The sequence below is a fragment of the Scyliorhinus torazame genome, chromosome 16 (assembly GCF_047496885.1).
Source record: "Scyliorhinus torazame isolate Kashiwa2021f chromosome 16, sScyTor2.1, whole genome shotgun sequence".
Lineage (NCBI taxonomy): Eukaryota > Metazoa > Chordata > Chondrichthyes > Carcharhiniformes > Scyliorhinidae > Scyliorhinus > Scyliorhinus torazame.
The window spans coordinates 22,747,286-22,760,266 of NC_092722.1; the positions used below are offsets into that span (position 1 = coordinate 22,747,286).

Sequence of the window (12,981 nt, forward strand, 5' to 3'; positions counted from 1 at the left end):
GCCAGGGACAATAAACAAGGTGTTCAGGGGTGACTATGAGAAGCTGTTTTGACAAAGGGTCATCTGGACTCGAAACATTAGCTCTTTTCTCTCCCTACAGATGCTGCCAGACCAGCTGAGAATTTCCAGTATTTTCTCTTTTGGTTTCAGATTCCAGCATCCGCAGTAATTTGCTTTTATTATGAGAAGCTGTACAGGGCGGAGTCGGGTGGAGAGGAAGGGGATATGGGACAGTTCCTGGATGGATTGGAGTTTCCAAGGTTGGAGGAAGGGAGGACGCAGGCATTGGAGGAGCCACTGGGTCTGAGGGAGGTGATTGACAGTATTAGGGGGATGTAGTTGGGGAAGGCCCCGGGGCCGGACGACTTTCAGGTGGAGTTTTATAAGGTGTTTGTGGCAGGGTTGGCACCGCATTTGTTGCGGATGTTTACTGAAGCGTTGGAGAAGGGGGAGTTGCCAGAGACGCTGACACAGGCGTCGATCCCGCTAATCCCGAAGAACGGAAGGATCTGTTGGAGTGTGGGTTTTACAGGTCCATTTTGTTGTTGAAGTGTTTAGTGTTGGCTAAGTTCTTGGTGGGGAGGATGGAAGGGTGTGAGCCAGGGGTGTTCGCTGAGGATCAAACGGCTTTTATAAAGGGCCAGCAGCTCTCCAGCAACATCAGGAGACTGTTAAACATGGGTATGACTCTGTCAGAGGGGGGCCAAAGGTTATTGTTTCTGTGGAGAGAAGGCCATGATCGGGTGGAGTGGAGGTATTTATTTGAAATTTTGGGTAGGTTGGGCCCGAAGTTGGTGGCATGGGTGGTATCCCCTGTGACAAGTGTATGTACAAATGAGATGAGCTCAGAGTTTGCACAGGGGAACGAGATAGGCGTGTCCGCTGTCGCCGTTGTTGTTCGCATTGGCGATTGAGCCCACGGCGATGGCCCTCAGGGGGTCAGCGGAGTGGCACAGGATTGTGAGGGGAAGCAGGGAGCACCGGGTGTCTTGTATGCAGACAACCTGTTGTTGTTTGTGTTTGATCTGCTGGAGAATATGGGTAGGATCATGGGACTATTGGAGAGGTTTGGAGCCTTCTCCGGGTTCAGGTTAAATGTTGGGAAGGGTGAGGTGAGGGGGGGGCGGGTGGAGCTCCGGGGAAGTATACGGGGAGCTCGTGGTGCAGTCGACAGTCAGGGTGCGGAATCAGCTGAGGAGACATTTTAAGTTGGAGGGGATGTTGGTGTTGATACCACCATGCAGGAACCACAGGTTTAAGCCGGGGGAGATGGATGGGATGTATGGGAAGTGGATGGAGGCGCGGCTGGAGAGGGTGAGGAACTTGTACTTGGAAGGGAAGTTTGCAGGTCTGGATGAGCTGCGGGCGAGGTTTGAGTTGCCGAGGGGGAGTGAATTTAGATATATGCAGGTGAGGGACTTTGAACGAAAGGAGCGGAGGACGTTTCCCAGGTTGCCAGATTAAATCCTGTTGGAGCAACTGCTGCTCCCAAATGGATTGGGACAGTTGGATTGGAGATATATATGGGTGGTTGGGAGGGGGGGGGGGGCATGTGCAGGTGGTGAGGATCAAGAACCAATGGGAGGAGGAGTTGGGTGGAAAATAGGCTGGGGCGAGGCGATGCGTAGGGTGAACTCAACCTTCTCCTGCGCAAGGATGAGCTTGATTCAGTTCAAGGTGGTGCATAGGGTACATATGACCTGGGCGAGGATGAGTGGGTTCTTCCAAGAGGCGGCTGATGAGTGCGAGAAGTGGGCGAGGGTCGGTGAATCACGCTCACATGTTTTTGGGTTGCGAGAAGCGGGAGAGTTACTAGAAGACGGTGCTTGGGACGTTATCTAAAATTGTGGGGGTGAAGGTCAGGCCGGATCCAATCATGGCGATCTTTGGGGTATCGGAAGTGCCGAAGCTGCCGGAGGAGAAGGAGGCCGATGTTGTGGCCTTTGCCTCTCCAATTGCCCGACAAAGGATCTTGCTAAATTGGAGGTCGGATACGCCGCCGAGGGTGGCGGCCTGGCTGGCGGGGCCTATACGACTTCCTCCGATTGGAATCCATTAAGTTTGAGTTGAGGGGGGGGTCAGCGGAAGGCTTTGAGATACGGTGGGGGTTGTTCGTGACTTCACGGGGGGGGGGGGGGGGGGGCGTTGCGTGGAGGGGGGATAAAGGGGGGGGGGGGGGGGGAAATTGCACAAATTGCAGACTGTGAATTGTGGAGTGTGTATTTTACATGTTGTTGTCTTTTACACATGTTTGGAATAAAGTGCATTTCAAAAAAAATGTGAGTGATTGGATGAGAAAGAGTGTCAGACGTCAGTGAATGGTCGTTCTTCCGCAGCATGGGTGAAAAATCATAAGAGATCTTTTCTGCTCTCCAGTTTGTGACTGGCTGGTCAACAAAGAAAGCATTGGAAGAGTGGCAGGCAATTCAGCCCCTCAAGCCTGTTCTGCCATTTAATGCGGCCATGGTTGCTGTGTAAATTCCACCCACGCACCTTGCGGTCCAAAGAGCTCAATAATCCCAAAGATCTATTGATCTCGGATTTGGACTGACCCATTGGGAAGGACACGGAGGTGGTAGAGAGGGGACAGAAGAGGTTTACTGAAAGGCTTCCTGGGATGAAGCTTTACAGCTATGACTGATAGGCCGGAAAAGTTGTCATTCTCCTGAGAGCAGAGAAGGCCCAGATGAGATTTGACAGAGGTGTTTTGAGATCATGAAGGGTAAATAAAGATAAATTGTTTCCAATGACTGAAGGGTCCATAACCAGAGAAGGCATATTTCAGAATATTTGCAAAAGGACGTGCTGTATTGTTCTCTGATCTTTAGGGTTTTGGCAAAGGTTGATATCATGACCGGTACAGGCTAGGAGGGCCGAAGGGCCTGTTCCTGTGCTCTATTATTCTTTGTTCTTTGCTCTTTGAACCAGTGATGACATGAGGAAAAATACGTTTACACACCAAATGGTCAGGATTTGGAATTCATTGCCTAACAGGGTGGTGGATTCAATAGTAGCCTCTAAAATGGATCTACTCAAGGGAAAACTGCAGAGATGTGGGGAGAGAATGGGATGAATTCTCGGTTCGTCAGAATGGCATCAATTCCCAGCTCTGCCCCCTTCCTCACCTCAGGGTAAGACCACTCTGGAGAATAATCTGTCACCATGAACAAACGTCCGCTCTGTTGCAGGGACCCCAGCGCCCCCTGGGCTGAGACCACCTCCGAGACGTGCATGTAGGCCATGGAGTTGCCGCCGTTTTCCCCTGCGCTGAGCTGCAGGCCCTGTTGCTGCTGCGACTGCTGCTGCTGGGGGCTGCAGCAAGGGATGCAGATCTCGGCCTGGCTGAAGGTGGCCACCCTGGCTCTCTCATCCTCTGACTGCTGCAGGGTGCCCCCCGTGCCTGTCTCGCTGGCCACCAGCTGGTGCCCATACAACGTTCCGGCGCCACCCTCCACCGATATGAAATCGTTGATCAGGTCCGAGAACTGGTTGCTGAAGGAGATGTCGAAGTGGTCCAGATTGAGCTCCATGTTGGCCGAGGGCCCCAGGCTGTGGTGAGCCACCGGGTACAGCCCCGACACCATGTTGCCCTGGAGGATGGGCAGCCCATTGCCCCCGGCCTCTGCCTGGATGTAGTGCTCTGTGCTGCAGGCGGGCAGCTCGGCTGACTTCAGGAGGCCCTCGCCTCCCTCCGACTGGGCTGCCGTTTCCATGGGGACCTCTGCCTCGGCTGCGATGGGCTGGAAGTTGGCCTGGAACTGCAGCAGCTGCAGGGAGGGGGTGGCTTCCATGCGGCCCTGCTGTACGGGCCCGTTGCAGCTGGATGCAGCCTGCGTGGGCGACTCCGTCTTGACATTGGCCAGTCCCAAGCCATTGCCGAAAGGGCCTCCACCATCACTCAGGCCATTGCTGTGTGTGCTGGGCTCCAGCTGATGGACCTTGTTGGCCTCCTGCAGGAAGAAGCTCGGTGAAGGGTTCTGGTGAACATGGGGGCTCTGGACATTCTGGCCGTAACCCGAAGAGAAGTCCTTGCTGGAGTCAATGGCGCTGAAGTCCATTTGCTCCAGTGTGGTGCTGGGGCTGAGGCCCCCCGATGACAGCAAAGCTGAGCCGGGGGTCAAGGAAATAGAGGCTGGGGTGGAAGTGGCTTGGAACCCTTCCTTGGACATCTGCTGCTCGAAGGAGTTATCCTCGGTCTTAATCTCCTTCACCAAAGGCCCACTGAAGCAGTAGCCGCCCTCGTTGCCTGGTGAGTGCCTTGAGTTGCCACTGCTGCTGTCATTTTTCAGGGCCCCTCCTCCGTACGTCTGACCTTGCTTGGGGTTATTGAGGAAGCAGTCGGGGTCAAAGTTCATGCTGGCCTCTGGGATCTTCTCGCTGCTCTCCAGGGTGGAGGAGAGCACCAGGTCCTCCGTCACGCCTCCCGACATTATGGATAAGCCGTCAGGGTTGCCAGTGGCTGCCGACGAGGCAAAGGCGAACTTGTGCCCATCCGAGTTGACGGCCAAGACCAGCCCTTGGGCCCCAGTGTCTGAGGCAATGAGGTGCTGGCCAGGCCCGGCACTGGGAGACATGGTGTACACTGCCTCATTGGTGACCTCTGACATGAAGACAGTGGCATTCTGGGATAGGCTGCACATGACGGAGGCCACAGCCATGCTGGAGACGCCGGTGATGGCCGGGCTGTCGGCCATGTCTGTTTCGCTGTTTAGGCCGCTGCTGATGGAGACCGGGGAGTTCTGGGTGGTGTCGGGCACCTCCACCTGGTTGGTGGAGGAGACCTCAGTGCTGTTCTGGTGCAGCAGGATGGGTTTGGCCAGTTTCCCATTCCGCTTCTCACGGCCCGAGGCCTTGCCGTGACCATGGTCATTCTTGCCCTCGGAGACGTCATTGTTCTGGACCTCTGGGTGGCTGCTGTAGGTGCCGGTTCGCGGCTCCACCTTTGGTGATATGATGCGGTGTTTGGCACTGTTGCACTTGTGGTGAACGCTGCTCCCGGCACCTGGAGGTAGGGCGAAAGGAGCAGGAAAACCAGTTAGAAGCTCAATATCTTTATCGTACCCAGCATCATAATCATAAACCTAGTGGCAACAGGACAGGTAACCCATGCCGTTTGGAGATACACCGGACTATCCCGCAGGAGATATTCGCAGTGGCTCAGAGGCTAGCATTCTCATGGTGAGGCAGGAGGTTGTGAGATCAAGCGGTCTCGAGCACTTAATCTAGGCTGACATTCCCGGTGCAGGACTGAGGGAGCGCGGCACTGTCAGAGGTACTGTCTTTTGACGAGATGTTAAACCGAGACCCTGTCTGCCTTCCCAGATGGATGCAAAAGATTCCACAGCTAGTTTTACAAAGGAGAGAAAGGGAGTTATTTACGATGACCCTGACCGATACTTATTCCGCAACCAATGCTACCAAATGAAAACATTTTGTATGGTCAACATCAAGCACTTTGATGTTTGTGGGAGCTTGCTGTGCACTCATGTGGTTGCCACATTTCCTGTGTAGCATCAGTGTTTGTACCTCATTGGCTGTAAAGCCTATTGGGGCAATTATAAATGCAAGTTCTTCCTTCCCCCCCTCCCCGATGGGTGTACCCTCACCCATCAGAGGGTGCGGTTGGAATGTGGAATTGGGAGTTTCATTTCTAGAACGCAAACTCGGAAAAATTGGAGGTAACCTGCCCACAGCCAGCCGACAAGATAATGCCCCTCCCTCCGCCCGCCCCCGAGAGTTGCCAGGAACTGCCCTGAGTGTGAGACCCGCGCCAGGCTCTCCTCTGAGTATGTGCAGAGTCTGGCTCTAGTTGCATCTCTTTTCAAGACTTGACTCTGAGCTGCTTCATCAGCTTTCAATGGCTTAAAATCACCCTCCCACCGCACCAAGAAACAACAAAACCTTTAAATCCTTACTCAAAAACACAAACTGGAACAAACCATTAGGCTAACCTGCCTCCTATTCAGACAGCAGGTCTTTCTGTCTACTCACCAAACCTCTCATTATTTCCATCTCCAGCATTCAACTCCCTTGGGACCCCTTCAAGAAACTGCATCAACATCCTTTCCATGAACTGATCGCCACAGCTTTTCCTTTCCTGATGCTGACCCGACCCAACACAGTTTAGACCAAACTCGAAAGTCGCGCTCGGTTTACTCACTCTTGTAACCAGCAGCCCCTCGGGCAAGTGCCCCAAAGCTCCAGAATTCCCTCCCTCAACTTCTCCACCTCTTTCTCTCTCCTCTTTTCAGAGGCGCCTGAAATCCGAACTCTTTGACCAAATGTTTGGGCACCGTATCTGGCTCGACTTTTGATCATCACTTCTGTGACGTGACTTGGGATATTTTACTATATGCGTTTTTGCAACACATTTGAACCACCAACCAATCACCAGCCGGTCTGGTTCTAAGTACGGCTTTCTAAAGTGTACGATTACTTACAATTGGATGTAACTGAATGCTGAATAAAATTGTGAAACCTGATATTTGACTGATTTGTGTGGAATCACGAGCTTTCGGAGCACAGCTCCTTCATCGGGCAAGCTGCGCTCCGAAAGCTCGTGATTCCAAACAAACCTGTTCGACTTTAACCTGGTGTAAGACTTCTTACTGTGCCCCAGTCCAACGCCGGCATCTCCACATCGTGGCTGATATTCAATGTTGAGCAACCCGACCGATTTGAGGAATAAGCTATAATAAGATCTATCCGATGCTGGCCAGTATCTAAAGAATTTATGTATAATGCGTTTTTATCAAAGAGACAGTCAGTAGTTGTTCCTGGATGTGACGGTGGATAAAAGTTGTATCTTACACCGGTTAATGCTCATTGACACAGGGATGCTTATCTACTCCAAAAACAACCGTCCCTCATCAACCATCCTCCCCTCATCGACCCTCATCAACCGCCCTCTCCTCACTGTACCCCATCAACCACCCTCCCTCACCGTCCCCCATCAACCGTCCTCTCCTCACCGTCCCCCATCAACCGTCCTCTCCTCACCGTCCCCCATCAACCACCCTCTCCTCACCGTCCCCCATCAACCATCCTCTCCTCACCGTCACTCATCAACCACCCTCTCCTCACCGTCCCCCATCAACCACCCTCTCCTCACCGTCCCCCATGAACCATCCTCTCCTCACCGTCACTCATCAACCACCCTCTCCTCACCGTCCCCCATCAACCGTCCTCTCCTCACCGTCCCCCATCAACCGTCCTCTCCTCACCGTCCCCCATCAACCATCCTCTCCTCACCTTCCCTCATCAACCATCCTCTCCTCACCGTCCCCCATCAACCACCCTCTCCTCACCGTCCCCCATGAACCATCCTCTCCTCACCGTCACTCATCAACCACCCTCTCCTCACCGTCCCCCATCAACCGTCCTCTCCTCACCGTCCCCCATCAACCGTCCTCTCCTCACCGTCCCCCATCAACCATCCTCTCCTCACCTTCCCTCATCAACCATCCTCTCCTCACCGTCCCCCATCAACCATCCTCTCCTCACCGTCACTCATCAAACACCCCCTCCTCACTGTCCCCCATCAACCGTCCTCTCCTCACCGTCACTCATCAACCATCCTCTCCTCACCGTCACTCATCAACCGTCCTCTCCTCACCGTCCCCCATCAACCATCCTCTCCTCACCGTCACTCATCAACCACCCCTCCTCACTGTCCCCCATCAACCGTCCTCACCTCACCGTCACTCATCAACCACCCTCTCCTCACTGTCCCCCATCAACCGTCCTCTCCTCACCGTCCCCCATCAACCACAATCTCCTCACTGTCCCCCATCAACCATCCTCTCCTCACCGTCCTCATCAACCACCCTCTCCTCACCGTCCTCATCAACCATCCTCTCCTCACCGTCCCTCATCAACCATCCTCCCCTCACCGACCCTCATCAACCATCCTCCCCTCACCGTCCTCATCAACCATCCTCTCCTCACCGTCCCTCATCAACCATCCTCTCCTCACGGTCCTCATCAACCACCCATTCCTCACCGTACTCATCAACCATCCTCTCCTCACCGTCCCTCATCAACCATCCTCCCCTCACCGACCCTCATCAACCATCCTCTCCTCATCGACCCTCATCAACCACCCTCTCCTCACCGTCCTCATCAACCATCCTCTCCTCACCGTCCCTCATCAACCATCCTCTCCTCACCGTCCCTCATCAACCATCCACCCCTCACCGATCCCCATCAACCATCCTGTCCTCACCATCCTCATCAACCATCCTCTCCTCACCGTCCTCATCAACCATCCACTCCTCACCGTCCCTCATCAACCATCCTCCCCTCACCGACCCTCATCAACCATCCTCTCCTCATCGACCCTCACCAACCACCCTCTCCTCACCGTCCCTCATCAACCACCCTCTCCTCACCGTCCTCACCTCGCCGTCCCTCATCAACCATCCTCTCCTCTCCGTCCCTCATCAACCATCCAGCCCTCACCGACCCCCATCAACCATCCTCTCCTTACCGTCCTCATCAACCATCCTCTCCTCACCGTCCTCATCAACCACCCTCTCCTCACCGTCCCTCATCAACCACCCTCTCCTCACCGACCCCCATCAACCATCCTCTCCTCACCGTCCCTCATCAACCATCCTTTCCTCACCGTCCCTCATCAACCACCCTCTCCTCACCGTCCCTCATCAACTATCCTCTCCTCACCGTCCTCATCCACCATCCTCTCCTCACCGTCCCTCATCAACCACCCTCTCCTCACCATCCCTCATCAACCATCCTCCCCTCATCGACCCTCATCAACCATCCTCTCCTCATCGACCTCATCAATCATCCTCTCCTCACCGTCCCTCATCAACCATCCTCCCCTCATCGTCCCTCATCAACCATCCACCCCTCATTGACCCTCATCAACCATCCTCTCCTCATCAACCTCATCAATCATCCTCTCCTCACCGTCCTCATCAACCATCCACCCCTCACCGTCCTCATCAACCACCCCCTCCTCACCGTCTTCATCAACCTCCCTCTCCTCACCGTCCTCATCAACCATCCTCTCCTCACCGTCCTCATCAACCATCCACCCCTCACCGTCCCTCATCAACCATCCTCTCCTCACTGTCCCTCATCAACCATCCTCTCCTCACCGTCCTCATCAACCATCCTCTCCTCACCGTCCTCATCAACCATCCTCTCCTCACCGTCCCCCATCAACCACCCTCTCCTCACCGTCACTCATCAACCACCCCCTCCTCGCTGTCCCCCATCAACCGTCCTCTCCTCACCGTCACTCATCAACCGTCCTCTCCTCACCGTCCCTCATCAACCATCCTCTCCTCACCGTCCCTCATCAACCATCCTCTCCTCACTGTCCCCCATCACCATCCTCTCCTCACCATCCTCATCAACCACCCTCTCCTCACCGTCCTCATCAACCATCCTCTCCTCATCGACACTCATCAAACATCCACTCCTCATCGACCCTCATCAACCTCCCTCTCCTCACCGTCCTCATCAACCATCCTCTCCTCACAGTCCCCCATCGACCATCCTCTCCTCACCGTCCTCATCAACCATCCTCTCCTCACCATCCCTCATCAACCATCCTCTCCTCATCGTCCCTCATCAACCATCCTCTCCTCATCATCCCTCATCAACCACCCTCTCCTCACCGTCCCTCATCAACCATCCTCTTCCTCACCGTCCTCATCAACCATCCTCCCCTCACCGTCCCTCATCAACCATCCTCTCCTCATCGTCCCTCATCAACCATCCTCTTCTCACCTTCCCTCATGAACCATCCTCTCCTCACCGTCCTCATCAACCATCCTCCCCTCACCGTCCCTCATTAACCATCCTCTCCTCACCGTCCCTCATCATCCATCCTCTCCTCACCGTCCCTCATCAACCATCCTCTCCTCACCTTCCCTCATGAACCATCCTCTCCTCACCGTCCCTCATCAACCATCCTCTCCTCACCATCCTCATCAACCATCCTCCCCTCACCGTCCCTCATCAACCATCCTCTCCTCACCTTCCCTCATGAACCATCCTCTCCTTACCGTCCCTCATCAACCACCCTCTCCTCACCATCCTCATCACCCATCCTCCCCTCACCGTCCCTCGTCAACCATCCTCTCCTCACTGTCCCTCATCAACCGTCCTCTCCTCACCGTCCCTCATCAACCATCCTCTCCACACCGTCCCTCATCAACCATCCTCTCCTCACCGTCCCTCATCAACCATCCTCTCCTCACCGTCCCTCATCAACCATCCTCTCCTCACCGTCCCTCATCAACCATCCTCTCCTCACCGACCCTCATCAACCATCCTCTCCTCACCGTCCCTCATCAACCATCCTCTCCTCACCGTCCTCATCAACCATCCTCTCCTCACCGTCCCTCATCAACCATTCACCCCTCACCGACACTCATCAACCATCCTCTCCTCACCGTCCTCATCAACCATCCTCTCCTCACCGTCCCTCATGAACCATCCAACCCTCACCGTCCCTCATCAACCATCCTCTCCTCACCGTCCCTCATCAACCATCCTCCCCTCACCGACCCTCATCAGCCATCCTCTCCTCACCGTCCTCATCAACCATCCTCTCCTCACCGTCCCTCATCAACCATCCTCTCCTCACCATCCTCATCAATCATCCTCCCCTCACCGTTCCTCATCAACCATCCTCTCCTCATCGTCCCTCATCAACCACCCTCCTCACCGACCCTCATCAACCATCCTCTCCTCACCGTCCTCATCAACTATCCTCTCCTCACCTTCCCTCATCAACCATCCTCTCCTCACCTTCCCTCATCAACCATCCTCTCCTCATCGTCCCTCATCAACCATCCTCTCCTCATCGTCCCTCATCAACCACCCTCTGCTCAACATCCCTCATCAACCATCCTCTCCTCATCGTCCCTCATCAACCATCCTCCCCTCACCGTCCCTCATCAACCATCCTCTCCTCACCGTCCCTCATCAACCATCCTCTTCTCACCATCCTCATCAACCATCCTCCCCTCACCGTCCCTCATCAACCATCCTCTCCTCACCGTCCTCATCAACAATCCTCTCCTCACCGTCCCTCATCAACCATCCTCTCCTCATCGCCCCTCATCAACCATCCTCTCCTCATCGTCCCTCATCAACCATCCTCTCCTCATCGCCCCTCATCAACCACCCTCTGCTCACCATCCCTCATCAACCATCCTCTCCTCATCGTCCCTCATCAACCATCCTCCCCTCACCGTCCCTCATCAACCATCCTCTCCTCACCGTCCCTCATCAACCATCCTCTTCTCACCGTCCTCATCAACCATCCTCCCTCACCGTCCCTCATCAACCATCCTCTCCTCACCGTCCCTCATCAACCATACTCTCCTCACCGTCCCTCATCAACCATCCTCTCCTCACCGTCCCTCATCAACCATCCTCTTCTCACCATCCTCATCAACCATCCTCCCCTCACCGTCCCTCATCAACCATCCTCTCCTCACCGTCCTCATCAACAATCCTCTCCTCACCGTCCCTCATCAACCATCCTCTCCTCATCGCCCCTCATCAACCATCCTCTCCTCATCGTCCCTCATCAACCATCCTCTCCTCATCGCCCCTCATCAACCACCCTCTGCTCACCATCCCTCATCAACCATCCTCTCCTCATCGTCCCTCATCAACCATCCTCCCCTCACCGTCCCTCATCAACCATCCTCTCCTCACCGTCCCTCATCAACCATCCTCTTCTCACCATCCTCATCAACCATCCTCCCTCACCGTCCCTCATCAACCATCCTCTCCTCACCGTCCCTCATCAACCATACTCTCCTCACCGTCCCTCATCAACCATCCTCTACTCACCTTCCCTCATCAACCATCCTCCCCTCACCGACCCTCATCAACCATCCTCTCCTCACCGTCCTCATCAACCATCCTCTCCTCACCGTCCCTCATCAACCATCCACCCCTCACCGACACTCATCAACCATCCTATCCTCACCGTCCCTCATCAACCATCCTCTCCTCACCGTCCCTCATCAACCATCCACCCCTCACCGACACTCATCAACCATCCTATCCTCACCGTCCCTCATCAACCATCCTCTCCTCACCATCCTCATCAACCATCCTCCCCTCACCGTCCCTCATCAACCATCCTCTCCTCATCGTCCCTCATCAACCACCCTCCTCACCGACCCTCATCAACCATCCTCTCCTCACCGTCCTCATCAACCATCCACTCCTCACCTTCCCTCATCAACCATCCTCTCCTCACCTTCCCTCATCAACCATCCTCTCCTCACCGTCCTCATCAACAATCCTCTCCTCACCGTCCCTCATCAACCATCCTCTTCCTCACCGTCCTCATCAACCATCCTCCCCTCACCGTCCCTCATCAACCATCCTCTCCTCATCGTCCCTCATCAACCATCCTCTTCTCACCTTCCCTCATGAACCATCCTCTCCTCACCGTCCTCATCAACCATCCTCCCCTCACCGTCCCTCATTAACCATCCTCTCCTCACCGTCCCTCATCATCCATCCTCTCCTCACCGTCCCTCATCAACCATCCTCTCCTCACCTTCCCTCATGAACCATCCTCTCCTCACCGTCCCTCATCAACCATCCTCTCCTCACCATCCTCATCAACCATCCTCCCCTCACCGTCCCTCATCAACCATCCTCTCCTCATCTTCCCTCATGAACCATCCTCTCCTTACCGTCCCTCATCAACCACCCTCTCCTCACCATCCTCATCACCCATCCTCCCCTCACCGTCCCTCATCAACCATCCTCTCCACACCGTCCCTCATCAACCATCCTCTCCTCACCGTCCCTCCTCAACCATCCTCCCCTCACAGTCCCTCATCAACCATCCTCCCCTCACAGTCCCTCATCAACCATCCTCTCCTCACCGTCACTCATCAACCATCCTCTCCTCACCGTCCCTCATCAACCATCCTCCCCTCACAGTCCCTCATCAACCATCCTCTCCTCACC

The 12,981-nt window shown here is 54.8% G+C and overlaps 1 protein-coding gene across 5 annotated transcripts in view; it reads right to left on the reverse strand.

Moving 5' to 3' along the window:
* camta1a (calmodulin binding transcription activator 1a) overlaps positions 1-12,981 on the reverse strand; it is an 840,747-nt gene that overhangs the window by 345,892 nt on the left and 481,874 nt on the right. For all 5 annotated transcript variants that reach the window (XM_072478070.1, XM_072478068.1, XM_072478069.1 and 2 more), the window contains one exon: positions 3,126-5,002. In XM_072478070.1, the coding sequence (XP_072334171.1) occupies positions 3,126-5,002 (1,877 nt within the window). The remainder of the gene's footprint in view (positions 1-3,125; positions 5,003-12,981) is intronic.